At 54.1% G+C, this 23,887-nt stretch overlaps 1 protein-coding gene across 8 annotated transcripts in view; it reads right to left on the bottom strand.

The window, feature by feature from the left end:
- The window catches only part of TBC1D22A (TBC1 domain family member 22A), a 242,138-nt gene that overhangs the window by 161,074 nt on the left and 57,177 nt on the right, over nt 1–23,887 (bottom strand). For all 8 annotated transcript variants that reach the window (XR_012511007.1, XM_074375771.1, XM_074375772.1 and 5 more), the window contains 2 exons: nt 7,496–7,566; nt 1,117–1,245 (listed from right to left, as the gene is read on the bottom strand). Coding sequence is in view for 7 of the 8 variants with exons in the window: in XM_074375771.1 (XP_074231872.1) it covers nt 1,117–1,245; nt 7,496–7,566 (200 nt within the window). In the remaining variant the exon portion in view is untranslated. The remainder of the gene's footprint in view (nt 1–1,116; nt 1,246–7,495; nt 7,567–23,887) is intronic.

Raw genomic sequence — 23,887 nt, 5'->3', positions numbered from 1 at the left:
AGGTGGCAGCTCCGTGTGGCCCGGGAGCCGCCAGGTATGAGACGGAGGCCAAGTCCAGCAGAGGGAGCATGGGCAGAGGCGGAGGGGCCCGCGGCCCCGTCTGCCTGCTCTCACGCCTAAGCCAGACACTCCTCCCCCAGAGCTCCCGCGGCACCCATGTTGGGAAGGGGCTTTCCAAGAGCCCGTGTGACTTAAGGAACCCCAGATGATCAATCAGAGGGAAGGCCCGTCTTTGGCCCTTTTTCACAGCATGTCCTAAACTGGCAGAGAGAGGTGGCTCACTCACATCTGAGGTAGAAAAATCTGGCAAATCTCCTTCACCTAGAGGGGGGTTTCCAAAAGGAAACACTGACCAGCCTCAGGAAAACCAGAAGTTCATTTTAGAAAAATGAGGCAGTGCTACCAATGAACACCAAGCGCTTTGCTAAACTGCAGCACAAGCCATTCTCACTCCTCACATGTTACGAAGACAGTGGGAATCACGAAGGCTTGAGCCGTTCTAACGGCAAGTCCTGGGCGCACTGTGAGCTGTGAATCAGCTTTAAGTATTTTTCCCATTATGCACACAGACTGTCGACGGACCATTCAAGGCCATAATTACATCCATTTTGTATTCAACTAAAAAGCAAAATTATAAACTGGCTACACTTCTCCTATGGACTGAACCGCGTCTCCCTGGGGCCCAGCCGGCCAGCACAGCTCTCCTGTGCCGACATCCCGTCCCTAACTGCAGCGGGGGACAGTGCCCACGGGGCCCAGTGGAGTCACTCGTCTGACCCGATCCAGACACCGTCTGCTCCCGACCTTCCGGGCAGACAGCAGCTCATGAGCCACAAGACATGTCCCCACCAGGGATGCAGATCCCAGCACTCTGCCTGGGTCTCGGCTGTCAGCTGCGTGCCTCTCGTTAAACACGCCCTTTCCCCTTCGGCAGAAGGAACTGGAGGTAAACAAGGTCCCACTATTAGAAGAAACTCACCGCTATTCGCTTTCAAATTTACTTCTTTATCAGAAAATAAAGATCTGGGAGCCAGTGAGGGTAGAGCATTTCCCTCAGCAAGACCTCACCAAGTCAAAGCACTGCAAGTAACATGAAGAAGGAAAAAGCATCCCCACCTGTCTGTAGGTGTCCTGGTGAACTTCGTCATTCCGAGAATCGTAATAGTGATCAATAAAGGCAAAATACTCTTTTTGTTTTCTTTGGAGAGTGGCTGGTCTTCGGTCAACGTTGGCAGGAAGGTAACCCTGGGTGAGAAAAAAACAAAAACAAAAACATACATGTGTGTATACGCATGACTGGGACATTGTGCTGTACATCGGAAACAGACACGTTGTAACCAACTATACTTCAATCAACAAAAACAAAAACAAAGTACTAAGTTTAATGGTGATCCATGGAGTCTCTACCGGAAGTCTGAAGTTAAAAAGCTCACACCTTAAACGAGCGTGGCACTCTGAAATCTGACCCAGGGGAGGACAAACGAGCTGCGAGAAAAGAAAGGGACACAGGGAGGCAGCAGCTGAGCACAGCAGCGGGCACCCCCCTCCCCGCTGGCAGCAGGACATGAGGCTGGGCTCGGGCACGGCGGCTCCGCCCAGGAGACCAACCTTGCCTGCGGCCGGGCCAGATGCGGTGGGGGCCAGGGCAGCTGGTGTTGAACGCGTTTCTCAAGCACAGCTGACAGGCAGAACCAGCCTCCTCTAACCGCCTCACCACTGTGAGCCCGAAGTCTGCAGGCCCCACGATCACTGAGCGTGTGCGCACACAGGCATGAGCGTCCGTGCAGACCACATGCACACGTATGCACACGTGTGTACACACCCAGACGTCCGTACGCCCCCTCCCTCCAGGCACTGCTGTGCTTTTGGCAGCCACAGGCCCCACACCTAAAGAGACTCACATCCACAAGGGGTGGCCGTGAAGAGGCCAGACTCCTGTCTTGTATTTTGTACTTTTAAGTCAACAGCACCGCCAGATCATACACAAAACAAAAGGGGCCTCTTCTGAGTAAGCAGTTCCGGGACATCGGGCAAAGGGAACAATCAGAGTGCCCCATCGCCCCACAGCAGTCCCCAGGGCCCTCTGCGGTCCAGCCCCATCCTCCCGGCCAGGAGAAGCGGGGCCACTGCCCTCCTCCCGCCCGGGTCGCTGATGCCCCTCCCACCTGCTCCCTAACGCTCTGTATTGTCAATCTAGATTTCAGCCATTCTGTCCAGCAGTTTTAAGGTCACTTCCCGAATGACTGACGAGGCTAAGCATCTTCCCTCGCTGGACCAGATGCCCAGGCGGGCCAGCCTCCATCTCCACCCCTGCACGGCCACCTCCTGCTCCTCGGGTCTGAGCCTCCCTCAGGGGCGTCCACTGCCCGTCGCCCACTCTCCTCTGTGCAGCAGGGCCGAGGGGCCCTTCTTGTTACTGGTGCTCACCCTCCAGCGTCAGGGCTCCATTCCCTTCCCCAGGGCCATCTGGCCTGCACCACATCCCACAGGACACACAGTGCTGGAATCAACACATTCCTCACCAAAGACTGGATGAACCTGAACTCACCTCCCCGGACGCCTGCATGGCCCAGCCCCTCCCCTCCCCAGCTCCCTGCTCACAGGCCGCCGCCCCGGTACCACCCTCGTCCTCAGACCTCCTGCTTACGTGTTCATATTCCTTCTGTGGCACTAGCACCTTCTAAGACACTGGGAAGTCGACTTACACAGTTTACTGCTCATCTTCTTCCACTAAAATACAAGCCCCATCAAGGCAGGAGTCTTCACCTCTTCTGTCCACAGACGCCTGCCAAGGGCTCAGAGCAGTGTCTGGACACAACAGATGCTCTGCAGATACTTGGTGAGTGAATGGATGTCAGCAGATGTGCAATGACACTGTCACACCCCAGGGAGGGCCCCGCCCTTGGAAGCCAGGGAGACAGGTCTGCGCTAACTGGTGACCAAGAAGGACTAGCTTGCATACTGTTCTGGGCTGGGTCTGATGGGCAATGGAGGAGGACGGAGAGAGACACAGATGCACTGAGAAAGTGGCAGAGCCACGTAGAGCACGCAGGGACATGTGTCCAGGCTGGCCTGAGCAAGACTTGGCAGAGGAGGGGCGTGGACAAGTCGGCAGCAGCCGGGGCAGCAGGCCCTGTGCGCCGGGCCAGGGCGGTGGGCCGCCACGAGGTGTAAGCCGGGGCAGGTGTGGACGGCCTCATGCGGACCCCCTGCGGTGCCGCCAGCAGATTCTTAGCGAAGGTGAACCAGTACCCAGATTCTCGCCACCCCTAATTAACTGACGTACTGAAAAGGAAGCCCTAAAAGCAGGTGTGTCAAAGTGGGAAGAGCCCCCACGTCCTCCTGATGCCCCCATCCCTACAGGGAAACACACACGCAAGTCGAGGTCTCCAGACAATTCAGCAAGACTGGAAATTATGCAAATGAAGTATACTCAAGTATGCAATGAATTTTAAATGACAGAACTACAGAAAACTTAATTGCTGTATTAGCAAGCTATAAAAACACTAATCATAAACGTAAAACAGTGCATGCGAAGGCCTGTACAGAAATTCCCAGCGACACAAACATCGCATCACTCCCTCCTCCTGGGTTCACGTGCATCCTGCCCCAACATCGAAGGAGGAGAGACGACACCAGAGCCAACTTACCGTTTTTAACCATTCTGCTGACTTGCACAAACATCAGATGTTTACTAGGTCTCTGGTCGATGTCTCTGAACAGTTACTTTTAAAAAGAGCCAAAAATATGGTACTCTGCAGCATTAATTCTTAAAAGTCACTGCACTGCTTGCATGGAACTTCGGCGTTCAGCAGTGTTAATGGAGTTTAATGGTAAGTTCTAGACTGGAGTCCGGGCTCGTTCTCCCCCAGTGACAAGAGCCAAGGTCCTCACCTTCCTTCACGACAGGAGCACCTCCTCCCGTCAGTTCAGAACAGAGCTCGTCGATGAGCCTCAGGGGCTTCATTACCGTCAAACCCTGAGCACAGCCCTTGTCGGCCAGGTCTTGAGAGAGCCTCCTACCCAAGTGCAGCTGTGCTGGCTTGTCTTTTCAAAGGGGACAAAGGATAAATTCCTCCCGACCCCGGGTTCCACGCTGAGGCTCCTGAGCCCAGGCACGAGTGGGCTGGGACATCCCGCCCTCCGGCCCCGCAGCCGAGCCCCTGGACAGCGTGCCCTCAGTGAGTCAGGCCCAGCGGCTCCCCTGCCCTGGCACTCAGCCCAGGGGTGCTGCCTTCAGGGCCCTGCCCTGTCCCGCCTGGAGCCTGGGTGTCCTAGGGCAGCGGTCCCCAACCCTGGGCACGTGTGAGAACCCCCAGGGAACCTCAGCTCCCCAGGTGACACAAATGTGGACCCAGGATGAAAAACCACAGGTCAGGAGGGGGCCCTCATCTGTGCTGCTCCCTTGACCCCCACCGGGCCTGGGGCAGGGGCTCTGCAGACCCTGGGTCACAGTGCGCCGCAGTGGCACAAACCCCGACAGCTCAGGCCACCCGACCCGGGTCCGCTTCCGGGGCCTGGAAGTCAGGGTCTGCAGAAGCTTCCCAGGGAGAGGGGTGCGCGGGCCTCGGATTCAGAGACCCCTGTCCACACCCCTCATGGCCCAAAGAGCCCACAGGGCTTCCTCCCCGCCATTCTCCACGATACCCTCGGGCCTGGCACTTGCAAAGGGTCCAGCCAAGGACAGACTTGTGAGAAACACCTGCAGAATCAGGGATGCGGGAGGAGCATCATTCGCTGTGCGCACCAAACCTCCCATCACGTGCTTAGGCCGCGCCAGGGAGCAACCAGAGGACAAGCAGAGAGGCGGGTGAGCGTGCTCTTGGCTGGTGCTGACCGGGCCAGAGGCGGCGGCCCCACGGTCCCGCCCTCCGACCGCCCACCCACACTCACATGTGACTAGCACCCCTCAACCAGCTGGGTTCCCTCCCCTAGACACCCAGAGCCCGGCCATACCCCCACAGCATCACTGCCGGCCCGCGTGGGCCCAGAGCAGGGCGGCCAGGGAGCACAGGTCCGCAGCACCCAGGCTGGCTTCCTCCTCCAGCTGCCGAGTGCCGCCCACATCTGCAGCCCAGGCAGCTCCTCCCTCCCCGTTCTCCACGCCCCGGCTCTAGCCCCTCCCAAGGGGCACTCGGGAGCAGCCCCCTCACACCCAGCACCTCTTCCTCCTCCAGCACAGTCAGAAATTACCCTAACTGACTGCCTGCTCGCGCACTCTGCACTCAGACCACCGCGTCCATGGGTCCTCTTGCAATGGGCACAGTCCGCACACAGCAAGCCCTCAATAAATGCTTATATGACAAGCAAAAAAGCGAAGGAAGAGACCTGGAGTGAGCAGTGCGCTGGGGACATGGACTCCTGAGAGGATGGACTGCTTCCGTGTGGCAAGACCCAGCCCTGTCCTGGGGGCTCAGAGGAGGGCAGGGACTCCACCCTTTTCTGCAAGCCCCGTGAGGGACAGGCACTGCGTCGCCCTTCCCTTCCCTGCTACCTCCCAGCACCAACTGTGCCTGAGACACAGAAAGCACCCAGTAAGTACTGATCTGATGAATGGATGAACCAACCAATGGTCCTTGCAACAGGCTCCAGGCTTGAGTCTCCCAGAGCACAGCCTCATCTCTCCCTCACATTGCTCCCTCAGGGCGCAGCCCAAGCAATGTGCCCCCGGCCCCTGAGCACCTGGCCTCCCCCGACCCAGTGACCCCAGGCTCCCCATTCCCTCCTCAGCCAAGTGGTCAAACTGCTGGTTCCTGGGGAGCCAACTCACCTCGGCCTTGACCCCTGCTGGCCCTACACCCCCACTGTCCCCTCCCCGGGTCACGTGACCTACCCACCTGCCTGACCCAGGGAACACGGACACAGCCTCCGAGAAGGCATCCCATTGTCTCCAAGAAGCCCTGCCCGCCATTCCGTGCGTCCGCACTGCCCTGGGACGGCCACCCCTTTTTGGTGTCCTACCCTTTGGAAGGACAGGCTCTGCTCACTGATCCCAACACTTTTTTCTTGCTTATCCATCAACAGAAGCCTAGGAGTCAGAACTACCCCTCCTCCCCTCCTGCCCACCAGCCGCCACCTGCAGACCCAGAGCGAAGCCTCCTCCCCCAGACACGTGCCCCCCTCTCACCCACAGGGCCCGCCTGCATCCCGAACATCTCACAGCACGTGGCCCCCAGACCCTGCCGCACCCCCAGTGGTGGCCCAGTGTCTAATGCACCCCACCTCCGGGCAAAGGGCCCTGTAATTAGTGGCAGTTAAATGGGTAAACGTGCCTGAGAAGGCCGGACTTCCTGTCACCTGCACTCCCAGCATTCCTGGTTACAGACTCGACCCCCTCCCCCCCTCCCCTGCAAACCAGTGAAGTGGAGCCTCTGTCACCCCTCCTTTTGCTCCTGTGTCCACAGACTCCCAGGCGGCCCTTTCCCAAGTCACTCACTGGGCAGCATGTCAGGGGATCTAAACCAGGACCCACAGAGATGGAGAACTAAGGAAGGAACAGGACGAAATGACTCACACGAGGCTTTCCACCAGATGCAGCACGTCCCTAGTAAATACAAACCTGCAACACGGGGTCTGAAAGGTGCTCTCCCCATAACTTCCTCCAAGCCCATCGGAAAGGCCCGTAACCTATTTTGGAGGACGTCTGGAGAGCTGGATATTAACGCCTGACACAGAAGACACCGAACAAAAACATAAGCAATCACCGCAGGTCTAATTTTAATTGCAAGAGGATGTTTCATCCATAAATATCCACTGTTCGGAGCTGCATCTGCACGGGGGGCTATGAGGTACTAAGATGCACATTTATCCAGACTCATTAGCAAGAAAGAGCCTTTTAAATACTGAAAGTCAGGCCCAATTTAGAGTAAACACGCAGGGTTCCCTGCCGACTTAGCTGCAAAAATATTTTTTTTAAAAAAGGAGAAGGGACAAAAGCTGTCTCTAAACCATTCTGAAGTGTTCAGCAGGGCCAAGCTCCCTTCTGACATGAACTCGGGCGAAGCACCTTCCCCAGGAGTCTCCAGTCCTAGCCGTGAGGAAGACACAGCTCCAGCCCCCATCACAGAAACACAAATGACTTCTTTTTCCCCTAACATCATTACTAGTGTTTTTAAAAAGTAAAAATTAAAAAAAAAAAACTTGCTGGTCAAAAATACTTCCCTGTTTGAATCCTCAGGGCTGAAATAATCTATGCCAGAACTTTTCTATGTCTCAGGTTCTGAAATATTACAAAGATTTTTAAAATAGCAGAATGAGAGAAAAAGAACACAGCTGTCATAAACTATTGCTTATTCTCCTTTGCTGCCAGCCTTGTCAAGCCAAGCTTGAAACTGAGCAAAGGACGGGAAATGCCATCCTAGCCCCAGCTCAGGCCCCGCTCGCTGCGACAGAGACCGGGCACGTGCCCGGGCCGCGGAGCCCACAGCCCGGCCAACCCCGGGAGCTGGCCTCGCGGGAGGAAGCGGCGCTGGGCAGCAGGCCTGGGGAGACTTACTGAGAGCAGCTTCCACGTGATGGGGCGCACCGGCTTCGGGATTCCGGACCAGCTCAACCTCCGCAATTCTTCTGCAGACAGAAAAGAGACGGAAAAACAGGGTTTACAAACAGTGAGTAAACCCCCCCAGTGTTGTAACATCCTCCCCCAGGGTTACTAGGGGACAAGGAGCCCCAGAAATGAAAGCAGAATGAACCTAAGTGGTAACAATTTCAGGTACGGATTGTTCTCAATAGAGGAGAGGAGTGAAGCGACCGCTCTATTCAGACAGAGCTACTTAAGTCTTGGCACATGTTCACCAAATGCACCCAAGTGTCCCAGAGCCCCTGGGACAGGGGAGGCCCCTTCACCTCTCCTTTCTCCCCAGCCACTTCCTTCTGTCTCTCCCGTGCACCCCCTCCCCCAGCTTAACCCCTTAACGCGTTTCCTTCCTGTCATCCCGCCACCGCTCGCTGATTAAGGAGGGAGGTGCCTCTCTCAGGCTTGGTCCTGAGCAGCACTCGCTCTCGTGGGGGTGCGCTTGTCTGCACAGCACTGATTAAGGATGCAGCCACAGTACACACACTGAGGACAGCGAAGGTTCAGTGCACACCAACATGTACAAGTCACCACTGCCTACAAACCACCTACTAACACCTACGGGTGGGAGGGTCACGGAGGGTGGGGCTGGCCAGGGACAGGGGGCCTGGACGGGGTGACAGGGCCTGGGCCACACTTGGGGGGCAAGGACCAGGGCCCCTGAGACCTTCTGGGTCTCCCCACATGTCTCCATCACACGCCCTGAATGGCTAGAGAACCCACTCCAGCGTGTAGGTATGTGACACTCAGTCATCCCCAGGAAATGGAAATAATTTTGTCTTTAAGTTAGGGATCCACCGTCAGGTTCCTCCCCCAACAGCTCAGAGCTAATGATTAACACTAGGAGTAGAAGAAGTGATTAAAGAGAAGACGTTGGTAACATTATCAACCAAACACACAGTCCTGACACCTAATCTGTCTCCAATTACAGAAGTCTCAGTAAGGTGCAGCGTAACTGGGCGCCGGCACGGGCAATAGCCTGCATTTTACAGCAGTCTCAGAAAGCATCAGATCTTCCCTGGCTCCCTAAGGATATTATGAAAAGCAGGAACCTCATATCCGAACACCAATAACGCCGTGTTTACCAGTCGTCTTCCCGGGGCCTCTCCTGCCACACAAGCCTGGCTTTCTGATTATTGTTTATGAAGAAAGCTGACAGACACCTCGGCCGTTAATGTTCTCTGAGCCTCTCTCGTCATGAAAGAAACCACAAAAATGGTATCTGAAATCTGTAGTCTGAGACAAAGTACTGACTCGATGTGAGTTTTAGTGCGCAAAAGGAGCTTTCATGTATATCATTCGATCCTCAAAACAGCCCGAGTTAATTAGGGCTGCGACCCTAATGAGTGGAGGAGGAACCACCTCAGAGAGGTTGGGTGACTCGGCCGTGGTGGCACAGGAACTAAGTGACCTTCCTATCCCAGAGTCTCCCCATTCCATTAACCCCCATTACTAAAAGGGCTTCTTGAAACACAGACAAATCTCACGGACAAAAAGGCCCAAAATAAAATCTTAGCCGATTTTTTACAACACAGCTGGGTGTCCACAGACTAGGAGATGTGAGGCGAATTCACTCCAGGAATGAACGGATGGTCCCACACCAGGAACCCCTGTAACTTTATTAAGGTGTTGAAGGGGTCGATGGGAAAAGCCACAGGACCATTCTCACAGACGTCCGGTGTAGACTTCCACCCAGGGCCCATTCCCCCTTCCACCTCTCTGGAAGAATCCTGGCTGTGCACAGTGACCACACCTCCCCCAGCCACCCAGGGGAAGCTGACCCCTCTCACCCCACTGCAACGTCAGGGCTGGCTGGCAGGTGCAGAGCTAAGGCATGCCCTCACCAGTGGCCCTGGGACCCTAGCTGAGCCACTGAGCAGGCAGGGCAAGTTAGCTGGGGGCTCTGAGGAGGCTCCTCGCTGCTCTTGGGAAATCTTTTGGAGGCCACCCTCTTTTGCTTCCTTTGAAGGTTGCTAGGGTCAGATGTGAGGCTGGAGCTGCTGCCGTCACCCAGCAACCGACCAGCCTGAGGACGAGGCCAGCAGAGGGAGGCAGGCAGTACCAGGAGACAGGCAGGAACCAGGGTTCTGCGCTTGGCAAGACGGCAGACTCAAGAGTCAAAAACCAATAGCTTTTCTCTACTGACAAAAGCATAAACAGAAAATATTAGAGGCACAAGCTTAATAAGAAATGCACAATACCATACGCAGAAAACCACAGGGTTTTACGTAAAGACATAAAGAAACAGGAAAACACCAAGCTCACTGACATGAACAAGCATTCAAGGAGCACGTCCTCCGGGCGGGAACTAGGCCAGGGGTACGGGAATTACAAAGCCCCCCTGCTCAGAGGACTCACCCTCCACTCCTAGGACGCAGCAAGTGTAAACTTACAACCGGACCAAGTGCTTAGAAGAGGTAAGGAGGGCAATGAATCGTAAGTGGAAAGGTTTACCTACTTGCAAAGGGTTCCTTGGGGACATGACAACTGAAATAAGACCTACAGATGAGGAATAATTAACTGAGTGACGAGGGGGCTGGAGCGGGAACATTGTAACCCAGGAACAGCTTACGCAAAGCCTTGACCACAGCGTGCAAAACAGATCGGGAGGCCAGTGGGCACAAGGAGACCACTTCGTGGGCTACTTACAAAGCCCAGTGCAGAGGTCGTGGTGGCCAGGATGGTGGCAGTGAAAGAGGAACAATGAGCAAAGAGATATTTAGGCCACAAAAGCAAGAAGACACAAACGATGTATCAGTGGAGCTAAGACTCAAAATCACAACGCCGTCACCGTCGCCTACAAAAACGCTCAGGTTCATCAATTAAAAAAAAATCTTCACGTTCAGTGCAAAGCCAATCAAAATTCCAACAGGCTTCACTGTATGTGTTCTGAAACTTAGCGAGCTGACCCGAGGATCGTCTGGAAGAGCAAGTGCGTAAGAACAGCCCACAAAATCTCCATAAAGAATAGCGTACAAGAACTTGCCTTCACACACAAGGAAACGCGCCACGGAGCCACAGCAATTAAGACAGTCAAGGTGAAGAGACCGCCTGTCCAGAGACATCTGGGCTCCTGGCAAGCTCTGGCTCCGTGGGAAGCTGCCGTGAGCGCTCCTGTGCACGCTGCTGCGCGGAGCTACGCTTCTATCTCCATTAGGCAAACAGGAAGTCGTGGGACTGCTGGCTCATGCTAAGTTCATGCTTAACTTCATTAAAAAACTGCCCTATGATTTGACACAACATTGTAAAATGACTGTAACTCAATTTAAAAAATGTTATTAAAAAAAAAAAAAACTGCCCTATGGTTCTTCAAAGTGGCTGCACAATTTTACAGCTCTCACCATTAACGTGTGAGAGTTTCACCGCTCCCACATCCTGGTCCAATTTTAGTGTTTGTCGGTCTTTCAATTAAGCCATTCTACTCAATGTTAGATGGCATCTCATTACAAGTTAACTAGCCATTCTGCGATGACTAATGATGCTGCAGTTGAACAGACTTCCACGTGCTCACCGGCCACTTCCATCCCTTCTGTGAAGTTTACACTGAAATCCTCCGCCCAGCTTTTGATTGGGCTGCTCATGTTTTTGTTGCTGATTTGTGGGTCTGCTTCTATGGCTGACCTTCCTTCTCATCCTGGGTCATATCTTCCCGGCTCCTTACGTGCCTCTTAATTTTTTTTTTTTTTTTTTGAATGACAGATGTGCCAGTTAGCAATTTACTGCCTCTGTGATGATGGACCTGGGCCCTGTAAGTATTTCTGCTTGGCCAGCTGGCAGGAAGTCCTCCGTCTCAGCAGAGTGAAGGGGGACAGAAGGGGGGCTGCTCTGGCCCAGGTCCCCCTGTGCCTGCCGCATAGGCTCCTGCAGACGCTGCCCCCACACTCAGCTCACGCAGGGTTTCTCCCACATTCAGCAACGAGACAGTGACCTTCCAGTCCTAGGGAGCTGCAGAGAGCAATGGCCAGCTACACCCCACGGCCAGCGCCACGGCAGCTCCAGGCGTTGTTCCACTGACTCTTCCCCTGGTGCGTGGAACGTCACCCCACCCGTGACAGATCAGCACCCGCCAAGGACTGGGGGGGGGCCTCTGCAGACACCCAGGCTCTACCTCTGGTAGCTCCCTGCTCTGCAGCGTCCTGTTCCATGCATTCTGTCTCGGCCTCTGGAACCCCCTTCCTGCTTTCTGGACTCCAGTCCCCGGTCCCCTCCCTGTGCTGCGGCCTGCAAACCGTCTCCCACTGTACACAGGAGCGAATGCGAAGCTCACCCTGTTTGTCCCCTTCTCGCGGGGCTCAAGGTCCTGCATTGCCTGCTCTACGTGGTCCAAAGGCGGCTGTTTCACAAACCTGGTGCGGTCCTCCAGCTGTTACAACAGGAGAGCGATTCCTTTGGCAGTTAATCCTCCTCAAAGCAAAAGTCAACGTATTAACGTATTTTAAGGCCACGTTTTGTCTATATTCATCAGGGAGACTGGTCGCTAGTTTCCTTTTCTTACCATGTCTCTGTAACGGTTCAGTATCAGGGTCAGGCTGCTTTAATGAAATGAGCTGAGAAGTGTTTTCCCCTCCCTCTTCTCAAAGAGCTTCTGGAGAACTGGTACTGTTTCTTCCCTGTTTGACAGTGTTCACTAAAAGCCATTGGACCCTGACACTTTCCTCTCATGAAGGTGTTTTGTTTTTTGGTTTTTTTTTTTTTTTTTTTGTACAAATGTATTTTTAAAATTGCTACGGGGATATAAAAGTTTCCCATTTCCTCAGTTTTGTTGGGTCAGATCTCTCAAGAAATATGTCCACTTCGTGTGAGTTCTTGAATTTATTGGCATGAAGTTGTAAACAATATCCCCTTTATCTTCTGTAATGTCTGTAGGGTCTGTAGTGATGTTTCCTCTTTCCTTTCGGACGCTGGAAATTTGTGTGTTCTCTTTTTTCCCACTGGTCAAGTCTAACTAAAAGTTTTTATTGACCTTTTCAAAAACCTAATTTTAGACTTAGTTGGCTCTTGCTCTTGTTTATCCATTTGCCAGTCTACTGACTTCCACCCTTATTTCATTTCCCTTCTTTTACTTGGTTTTAGTTAATTTCCTCCTCTTTCCCTAACTTCTTAAGGTAGACGCTTTGATCACTGATTTGAACTCCTATTCTTTTCTAATAGAGGCATTTAAAGGCACAAATTTCCCTTCAAGCACGACTTTAGTTGCATCACACACATTTTGATATGTGCTGCCATTATCATTCAGTTGGAAATACTTCCCAATTTCCCTTGTGATTTCTTTGATCTGTGAGTTACTTAGAAGTATGCCGACAAATCTCCAAATGCTTGAGGACTTCCTGGGTGTCGTACTAGACCAAGCATTCAGTCAGATGGACTTGGCACTACTTCAGCGCTTCGACCGCTCTGATGTCTATCAGCCCTGTTCTGGCAGAGCATGTGGCCCACTTGGTGAATGTGCCATGCGTCCATGAGAAGACCCTGCACTCTCCAGTCGGTGATGTGATGTTCTATAAACCAGTTAGATCCAGTTGGCTCACAGTGCTATCCATGTCTTCCAAATCTTTACTGATTTTCTAAATGTACCCATTCTATCAGTTACTCAGGGAAGAGCGTTAAAATGTCTGCCTACGATTGTGAATTTGCTTCTCTCTCTGCATTTCTATCCGTGTTTGCTTCATGCGTCGTGAGCTGTATTACTAGGGACCGGCACGCTTAGGAACGGTGTCTCTGCTTCATGAGTTGAACCTTTCATCATGATGAAACACCCCTTGTTGTCTCTAATAAAACTTGCCTCAGTGTTTATTTTTCCTGACACTATTATAAGCAAATCAGTTTTCTTACGATTAATACTTCTCTGGCATATTTTTTCCAACCCTTTTATTTCAACTGCCTGAGTCTTTATGTTTAAAGCACATATTTTGGCTTTTCTTTCAGCTTTCTGTCCCCACATTTCTTGCAATCAGACTGCAAAATCACTAGTCATTGAAGAGAGAAAACGGAAGCAAAAGAAAAAATTTAATAAGCAGAAAATGAATGATAAATAGCATTTCTTTCTTCAACAACAGTACACTTTCTTTCTAAAAGAATAAAATTTGTAAATATTTTTATGGAAACACCACCAATATGGTAATTCCAGACTCCTGTATCGTGAACCTTTTCTTCTCAATAGAACTCCCACCTGGGAGCCTGTCAGAGCAGACACTCCAACCGAAGGAAGCAGAAGGGAACAGAGGGACAAACACTGGTCGTGGAGCCGACGGACCCGGGCTCGAGGCCCAGCTTGGCCAGCAAGAATCTGCGCGGCTTCCCTCGGTCAGTCCTCCTAACCTACCTTGAGCTCCGGTTTCTTCCTCTTAAACTTGTAACAGAACAAAAATACCTGACTTGCTCAAGTCACAGAACTTTCACAAGGACCAAGGAGACGACACTGGGGGAAGCACTTGTAGACAGTGACAGACGCTACAAACGCGAGGGCACGAGTCTGTTACGCTTGTTGAGGTAACTGTTCCCCACACACCGTGAAGCCAAACCACACAGCCCCTGAGACACATCCATCCTAACTGGACGTAAAACACCACGTTTGAGGCTGAACCAGAAACCTGTCACAAAGAGGTGTATGCGGGAACTCCTGATGATTATAAGTAACTTTTTTCTGAAAAGCCAGGAATAACAGAAAAATCAACCCATAATTTAAGCTGGTTCTTTTTTTTTTTAACGAGTACTCATCTCTGTCTTTAATTGAAGTGTAGTTGCTGTGCAGTGTTGCGCTGGTTTCCAGTGCGCGGCACAGTGACTCAGTCGCACGAGACGCACGCTCCCGTCGCGTCCTTTCTCACCACAGGTCACGACGAGGTGCAGAGCAGAGCTCCCCGTGCCACTTGGCAGCGCCTCGTCCGTCCGTTTTACATGCAGGAGTCAGTATCTGCATCTCTTCTCTACTGGTTTCCATTCTTATTTTTTAAACCTTCTGCGGCAATAGAACCGAGGAGAAACACTGAACAGGAACAAGACGCGTGTGTCCGTTTCGATCGCCGGGGCTCCCGGGCGAGTCTAACCCAGAGGCTGAGCTGCCCCCGGCACCAGAAGCGCCTGCAGGACAAGAGCACTTCTCGTTCCTGAAAGCCACGGGGCATCTCGTAAATCACCCCTTCTGACCAGCATTCACTGAGCGCCCCTATGTGGCTGCCTCCGGGGCCAAAGCCACATAAACATGGCCCCACTCCGAGTCCATCGCACACATGGGTTTATCCAGTCGGTGAACACACAGCGGCTCTGAGGGGGCCTCGGGAGGCAGGGGGAGACCCCGTTCCTCCCCGCCGGGGGCTCACTGGCAAGGAGGGAGGAGCGCCCAGGAGTGCAAGTGTGAAGGGGTGCACTGGGGACGAGGGACACCAGGGCAGAGTGGGGCCCCTCCCAGGAGAAGGTGACATCAGGAAGGAGCTGCTGCTTGAGAGGCCCCTGAAGCCAAGTTACAACCTAGTAGATTCATCTCTGCCCCCACCCTCCACCTCATGAACAGTGAAGGAATAATGTTACCAGCAAAGACAAGGGCAGCGAGGAGACAGGAGCAGACAAGAAATGCCAGCAGAAACCGGGGCGATGGGGAGCGGAAAAGAGAGAGTGGGCGCGGACTTAGCAGAGTGGTGAGGGCTCACACCTGCTCCCTCAGAGAGCCCCCAGTGGACCCCTCCCCAGGCCCAGGAGGCAGCGAGACCCCACCCCACAGGAGCCCCTGCCTCTCCGCAGAAACAGCTCCAGGGGAGGGATAAATTAGGAGCTGGGGATTAACAGATACACACTTGTATAAACAGAATAGATAAACAACAAGGACCTACTGTAGAGCACAGGGAACTGTATTCGATTTCTTGTAATAGCATAAAATGGAAAAGAATCCTAAAAGAAAATATATATATGTATGTATATGTATAATTGAGTCACATTTGCTGTACACCTGAAACTAACACTATAAATCAATTACACTTTCATAAAAAATAAAATTTAAAAAAAAAAAGAGGATAAAACGAAGTAACACACGGCTGCTCCTGGCAGCTCAGTACTGACCCAGAGCTACAGTCCTAACAGCACAGTGAATCCCAGTTTCCCCAAAGCTGTGACATTAACTGCACGGAGAGGGTGGGGAAGGGGGGGGGGGATGTAAGCGGGTTATCTCCCTACTCCCAGAGTAGAAAGGCGATCATTTGGCTAGACTGTAAAAATCCGCAGGCTCTGCACAGTATTTAGAAATATAAAGGAAAGTACCTTCTTACACCAAGAGATAAAGCGACAGTCGGTGGGGATGGGACGCAGGGACTACTGTTTCCAGGGTGTCTTAGATGACACTTCATTTTTCAAGCCAGGTGCATGGATGACTGATAAAAATTAGCTCCGTAAAGTGCAGGCCGAGAGCCCACACACAGAACCTCCGTGGGTAGCTGCACGGAGCGCAGCCCGGGCACCCGCGTGGGGCGGGGAGGGGTGCCCACGAGGACTCAGGCCGGTGAGGGAGGCAGGGCCTGGAGCACGCAGAGGCCAGTGCGGCGTGCCACTCGCCTGCGTTGACACAGGAGCCGAGGGGCTGATGGGGGTCGGGGGAGGGGCGTGGAGGGCTAAGCAAAGACTTCGGAGGCATCATGACCGGACGTGGGTTTCAGTGAGAAGAAACACCTGTACCTGGAGTGGATGGCGCAGGGCTGGCTGAGCGACAGCTGGAAGGAGAGCAGGGGCCACACCCCCGCTTCCAGATCTAGGGGCAGAGCAGCCAGTCAACAAGCAAAGGATGGGCCCGGAGCTGGCTGCCCCCCGGTCCTGCTCTTCGCCCAGTCACCCCACAGCCACGCACACACAGTGCACCAGGATGTGGCTGCTGCGTCCTGGACTCGGCTGCACCGCTGCATGTCCCCACACGGAAGCATAAGCATTTTAAGAAGAATGAAAAATTAAAACGGAGATGCATTTTATTGTAGAAAGTGGGCTGCAACTAACTGCTGTATCATCCTACATTGAGACAAAACACAGTTCTAAACATTAGTTTATTACCAGCTTTCAAATGTCCCTTCATCAGGAAGAGCTGCTTGCAGCAGCAACGCCCCCACCCTTCCCCCAGGTACCACGCACTGCAACCCCGCTTACTGCCACACCAAACACTCCTGTGATTTACAAAAGAGCTGAATAATGAGTATCTTGCTCATCCGCTTAATTCGCAGGTGCTGCAAGAAATGCGCCTGGCAAAACAGGATTCCTCCCTCACATCATTTTAGAACAAATTTCCAGGAAGTGTTTTGTTCACCAGATGAAGCTGGCCATGTCGTCATCAGAAAGAAACACAGGACTGAGTGCGCTTGCATCTAAAAGGAATCTGACCATCTTAGTTTTTCTCTTGTCACTTGTTTTTGTTTTGCTTGATTCTGCTGGTTTTAACACAGTTACTTGGACAGTATTAAGTGTCAAGATATCAATAATAAAAAGACCAAGAACCCAATTAAAAATGGGCCAAAGGATCTGAAGAGGTATTTCTTCAAAGAAGATGCACAAACAGCCAATAAGCACATGAAAAGATGCTCAAAATCACTAGCCATCAGGGAAATCGAAACCACAATGAGATGCCACTTCACAGCCACTCGGACGGCTAGAGTAAACAGTGCAGGAGAAACACGACTGCCGAGGGGATGTAAAATGCTGCAGCCCCCTTGGAAAGCCGTCTGGCAGTTCCTTAAGGGGTTAAGCGGAGTCACCTCGGGACACAGCGAGTCCACTCCTAGGTAGATACCCAACAGGAATGAAAAAGGAACCACGCAAAAGCACACACACACGTGAGTGTTCATGGCAGCCAAAAAGTAGAAACACTCCGAACAGTCATCAACTGATGGATGGATAAACAAAGCGCGGCCTATCCCTACACAGGAATAGTATTTGGCCAGAAAAAGGGCTGAAGGGTCCACACGACGACTTGGATGAGCCTGGAAAGCATCACCTAAGCGAAAGAAGCCACTCTCAAAAGGCCAAGTGTCGTGTGACTCCTTCCACACGAGACGCCCGGAACAGGCGAATCCACAGAGACAGACAGGAGATCCATGGTGCCTCGAGCGGCGGGGAGGGAGGCCAGGGGGTGGGGAGCGACGGTCCCCAGGCCCAAGGTTTCCTCTGAGGTCTGACACATGCTGCAGTGAGGGCCACACAGCTCCACACGCACGCTAAAACCCACGGAAGGGCCGAGTTGTGTGGTATGTGGATTATCTCTCAGTAAAGATGCTTTTTATAAGTCTTGGATGAGGAATTTTTAAAGGCGACTTATAACCCCAACTGCCTTCTAAGGAAGGTGGAAGGCGGCACTCTGCTGTAGGGGGTCTTGTGAGGGACACTGGCGGGCAGGCTTCTGACCAGAAGTGAGGGGCTGAGCGGCGCTGCGCAGAGGAAGGAGGGGCCTGAACGTGGAAGAGCCCCCGACAGGCTCCGACAGGAGCCTGCAGAGCCCTCCCACTGACCCCAGGCTTCAGGACACCAACTGAAAACCCAGCGGAGGCCAGCTTGGCAGGATGCGCGCCCTGGGTCCGTTCACGACTGGAGAGGCCCGCAGACTGACCCGAGGGCGCCAGCGCCCAGCAACGCCCTCAGAGCCCTGCGCATGAGCCGGGCACCCGCCAGCCCAGGAAACGCTCCGTTCCACACCGGGCATGCAGGGCGGAGGGCAATGCTCCGACGAGAGGTCCCGGGGGCAGGGCCTCCAGCCCCGCGGATCCCGTGCTCATAGCCTCTGAGCCGGTGGTTCCACTCCTGGGAATCCGCCCCAAAGAAATGCTCCAAAAATGCAAGCAAACATTTATGCCCAAGGATCTATGTATTAAAGAAAGATATGATCTACACGTCTAACAGTAGGGAGCCGGCTAAACCAGAGCCCTATCCACTTGTCCCTACAGGAGAGCAGGAAGTACACCCAAAATGTCTCGGGGAAAACTCTGTGTCTCCAAGTGGTCGGCGAGGAAAAGCACAGCGCGCTGCTCCCCGCGTCCCGGAGCCGCCCCGCCCACGCCCCCGCCAGGCAGAGGCCCCGGGCGGCCGGGCGCCCTTCACAGGGTCTAATCACACTGGTTTCCCTCAACACCATCGATCCCACAGCCAGCGCCGTGCGGCATTTAATTAAAGGAAAGGCTGCTGCTACTCCATGTTAAATCCAAGCCCTTTCAAACAAATTAGAAGCCTGAGCTTCACTTCTTCGCTCTCCGGGAGGACTCAATGAAGACAGACCCTCAGTCTCCTGTAATTTCTGCATTATCTCTCACACATACACGCACACGCACGCACACACGCACCGCAGGACTCAGCTCTGCCCCTTCTCGGGTCAGCAGTGTTTGCTGATCACACTGCCCAGCAGCCAGCGACTCCAGTCCTTACCAGGCAAAGTCAGTAAGAAGACAGGTCAGCAAGTCCAGGCGTCCTGATGCTGCGATGTCTGAACGTCAACAGGAGAGCATCGCGGCCCCTAAGAGAGCGTTCTGCCGTGTCCACGTGTCTGGCTAGGACCCCGGGGTGATCACGACCTCTTCCAGGTCACTGTCCCTCCTGCACCTGCTCGCTCTGGAGAAGCCCCCAGGTCAGACACCCTCGGGGAAGTGGAAAAGAGAGAGGTGCCACCTCCGAGCTCCCAAGGGCCTCCCATACCCACTGTGACCCTGAAGGCCAGCGAGCACACTCCTAGACGTCACTCGTGGCTGAGGAACCCACCAGACAGGAAGCCGGACTCGGCCCACAGACAGGCTGAAGACAGGCTGGTCAGAGGTGCACGCGGCTCCTCGGAGACGAGCATGCGGCGCGTTTCCCAGCGCAAAGCGGCACGGGCCCCCGGGCCCCGCGTACAAGCTCACGTGGAAGTCACAGAGAAGGCTGGGCAGCAATGAGTCACAACTGAACTACTACAACGGCTCCTGCCTTCTGTCTGTCGTGCCATCAGAGCATTCTGCGTTCAGTGCCTACTGTAATCGTCACGATTGTCACTGCTCACGAGGGTCAGTAAAGAGCAATAATCAACAGTCCAGCACCGGTAGGCTCCTACTCCGGGTGGAGCGGAAGAACGAACAGGTAATTAAGAGTCCGATCACGTGGAGCCCTCTGTCCTGGAAGCAGCGGGGCGCTGCTGAAGTCGAGGAGAAGCCACGCTGCAGTCTGACTCAGCTCCTGCTGGTGCACGGGGCGTGCTGCGGGGCAGGGGTGCGCGCAGACTAGCTGCAAGCCACCTCAGGGGACGGGCAGAGACAACAAAGGTCCGAGGCAGGGCAGGCCATCAGAGACAGGAAGGAAGGAGGCAGGAAACAACCCAAGGATATCGTGGAAGAACAAGAACAGACGCGCGTGAGCAGTAACGAGGCGCGGAGACAGACGCAAAGGCTTGACAGTGACCCCCAGCACTGCCGGGAGTAAGAGACGGCGACACGTGTGACTTACACAGGAAGCGGGGGGGGGGGGGGCGGGCCAGCGGAGGACCCCCCCAACATTGCCATAAGAGACAGGGACGTGTGTGACTTACATGGGAAGTGGGGGAGGAGGGGCCAGGCCAGCAGAGGAGGAGGAGGAAAAGGGATGAGGACCCAGAGTGCCGGGCGCTGCCAGGCACTCACCCCTGCGGGACAGTTCTCACCCCTGGGGGGCAATTCTTGTCCCCACCCTACAGATGAGGGCATGAGACTCAGCTGCCCGACTCGAAACCAAAGCTCACAGTCCGTCTACCACACTTTGCACGTTCCAGCCAGACAGAGTCTGAGGATGCGGCCGTGGGCTTCTCTACAAGACAGTGGGACTGGGGGCGGAGGCTCGGAGAGTGGAAGCCAGGAGGACTGTGGATCATGCCAGAGAGAACTAGTGGGGGGGAGGGGGGACGACACACAGTGGTTACCAAAACAAAGTGGGCAGAGCAGAACGGGGTCACAGGAGACCTTCAGAGATGGCGGGGTCACAGAAATCCAGGGAGAACAGCTTCTCAAGGTGCGAGATGCTTCAGGTCAGAACGAGGAGGGCAAACGTGACACTCTGTGTCTCAAACCACACCTGAGGCAGCAGTGACATCCACGACCCTAACAGGGTGCGGTGTCCTGACACCCTCGCAGCCAGAGGACTCGTCCCGGCGGAGGTCACAGCCGGCCACGCTGAACGGTCAGCAAGCCAAGGCACGAGGACCCCCGATGGAAAGGAACTGGCGGTTTTCAAATGTCCAAAAATTCTCGGCCCCAGGCTCCCACGGTGAGTTTGGTTAGTACGTTTGTGGAAGCAGGTGTCTGACTCCTCCCTCACCTGCTCTCAACGTTCCCGAGCTTCTGAGGGAAGAACTGATAAACAGAGAGAGAGCCGAGGGGAAAGGTGGGAAGGGGGAGAAGAGGTCTGAAAACACAAAAGGCTTCTTAACCAGGGCAGGTCGTCCCTTCAAGCCTCTGGCTTTCTTCAGACACTTGCCTGCTAAGCTCCTGGCCTTAAAGGCCCTTCGGAGTGCTGCCCACAGCAAGGCAGGGCTGCCGGGGAGCAGGTTCCCCACAAGAGCAGCACCAGGGCCCCTGAGCCAGGCAAGCAGTCTCCAAGTCCGGGGGGCCGCGGGCCCCAGAACCGGGCCCCGCACATGGGATTCAGACCTGAGCTCGAGCGGCAGGCACGCAGGGAGCTCTGGGCCGGGACGCGGGGACGGCCACCCCCCCCCCCAGAAGAGGCAATGGGAAGGGCTCTGTGTGACCTGCAGTGACACCCGCCCTGCCCAGGTCCCACCAAAACGTTACCTGTTCAGCTGGCATCTTCTCGCCGTCTAATGCTGTCCCTCACCACCTAACAGACTGTCACCCTCCCAGGGCAGAGCCTCTCTGCATCCCCTCACAGGCATCCCACAGCGAACACAAACAGGTACATTTGAAATGTTTTTTTATTGAGACATAATCCACATACCATAAAATCTAAAGCATCCAAGTCAATGGTTCTAGTATATACACAGAGTTGTGCAGCCAGCACCACCATCTAACTCGAGAACATCTTCATCACCCCCAGACACACCACATACCACTAGCCCCACCCCCAGCCCCGGCAACCACCAATCCACCTCTGTCCCCACAGATCTGCCTGTCCTGACCGTTCCTGTCAACGGAGTCACACAACATGTGACCTTCTATGACTGGCATTCTTCACTGAGCAGAGTGTTTTCTGGGTTTGTCCACGCTGGAGCCTGAGTCAGTGCTTCACACTTTTTGTGGATGAATAATGCTCCATTGTACAGATCAACCATGCTTTACTTTTCTATTCATCACCTGATGGACATTTGGGTTGCTTCCACTTTGGGGCTATTATAAATAATGTTGCTACAAACATTGTCATGTACGTTTTTGTATGAAGTAAGTTTAAGATTCTCCTGAGTATATACATACCTAGGGGTGTAACTGCTGGGTCATATGGTGGCTCTAAGTTACATTGTTTGAGAAACTGTCAGACTGTTTCCAAGGCGGCTGCATCATTTTACATTCCCACCAGCAGTGTGTAAGGTTCTGATTTCTCCATGTCCTTGCCAACGCTTGTTATTGCCTGTCTTTTCATTATAACTATCCTAGTGGGTGTGACAGACACATTTTTTGAATGGGTTAATGTTATTTCTCAAAATCTTGGGTCTAGTGTTATCCCTCCCCAGAAGGGCTCTGCACACTATATTTTATTGTGAATTACACACACACACAGACACACACACGGTCACTATGCTGGCATCAGCCCTGAGACATCAAGTCTACGAAGCTGTCAGTGGGTGAAACACGTAACAGCACACTCCAGAAGCAGCCCCGGTGCTGGCGCTGCCTGGCCCCAGCAGCACGACGCAGCCTGTCTCCTGTGCTCTCCTGCCCACCCTCACCTCCCCGGCCCTGCACTGCGAGCTCCAGGCGGGCAGGGGCCCTGGGCCACCCACTGTGCACGCGGCCAGCCGCTTGGCAGGTGCGCAGAGGGGCTGTGGGGCTGGGACAGAGGAAGGAAGGGCCCCGGCCCCACACACGCGGCAGCGGGTCCAGGGTTGGTTAACTTCCTCCCGATGCTCTCCTGAGAGCAGCCACAGCTCAGCTGGAACAGCATCACCAGATTCCTTTACCTGAGTCCATCCAAAATCACCTGGCCGGACACGTGAGTAACAAGAACAGCTTAAACAAAGACGAAACAGGCACGTCCCACCCGCCAACTGCCGCCACGCCAAGCAGAGGGAGCGCCCACAACCCAACAGGAGACGCCCGCCTCCACATGGGGCCCACAGGGCTGGGCAGAGCGCGTGTGTCAGCCTCGCTGCATCTCTGCAAGCCTTTCACGTGGAAGCAGAAGCACAGAAAGAGCTGCGGGACCAGTCCAATCCCTCGGTCCGAGAGAGGCAGAGACAACCAGAGAACCAGGCGCTGCGACCCACAGCTGTGACCGTGTGCCCCCACTGCCCAGCCTCTCCTGACGGGCCCTACAGGCTGGGATGTGGGGAAGAAGGTGGTTGAACGGGCATCCAGCCCAGGACAGGCAATCTGACCACGCTGTTTTCCAACGGAGATGACAGAGGCTTGCGGCTTAGTCAATAGCAGGCTCAGGAGAGCACGTGCAGCCGCCCTGAGAGGCAGCAGAATGCAAGGCCGCGGGAAGGGAGGAGACGGCCCACTGCTCCCCACCACCAATCAGTCCAGAATTCCAGAGAAACGCTGACCCACAGCTGCTGGTCAAGGGAGGAAGTCAGGTTGTGAAGGGTCCTGCCATCACGGCCGGGAGCGGCCTGAGAAAGGGCAGCAGAGCAAGGACGGCATGGGAGACCACCTGCCACGTGGACAGGGACGTGCTTGGGCAGCCAGAGCCAGACCAGCGGGAAACCCTGTACGCAGAGTGTGCCTCCTGGAAGAAAGAATGTTCCACTGCTGGAGTAACAGCCACGACAGGCGCCCTGCCTAGAGTGTTGTACGAATTAGGGTGTTTGATGCCCGTGACCACCCTCCGAGAGAGCCCACACCCGTTCTCCGCACAGGTGAGGCTAAGGGATGCGTCCAGCGCGGGCGGGAGAGGAGATGCATTGTTAAGGGTCCCCGTGAGCTCCCTGTCAGCAGTGAAGTGTTGTCAGAGTTCGGGAACCACACAGTGAAGGTCTGCAGGTCTAGAAAGGAGGCGACGAGGCCCCGTCACTGTGGACTGAAACACACTCAGAAAGGAGCACCAAGGCAAACCACAAAGTGTTCAGCCCTGCAGCCCTAAGTGTACGTGAGACTACTTAGAGAAACATGTCATAATGCAGTCAAAACTGTAACAATATTTATGACTATTTGCAACAGAAATAGTATGCAGTAAAAAAGTAACACACAG

The sequence above is a fragment of the Camelus bactrianus genome, chromosome 12 (assembly GCF_048773025.1).
Source record: "Camelus bactrianus isolate YW-2024 breed Bactrian camel chromosome 12, ASM4877302v1, whole genome shotgun sequence".
Lineage (NCBI taxonomy): Eukaryota > Metazoa > Chordata > Mammalia > Artiodactyla > Camelidae > Camelus > Camelus bactrianus.
The sequence above is the reverse complement of the archived record's forward strand: the minus strand, read 5'-3'. Positions and strand labels throughout refer to the sequence as shown.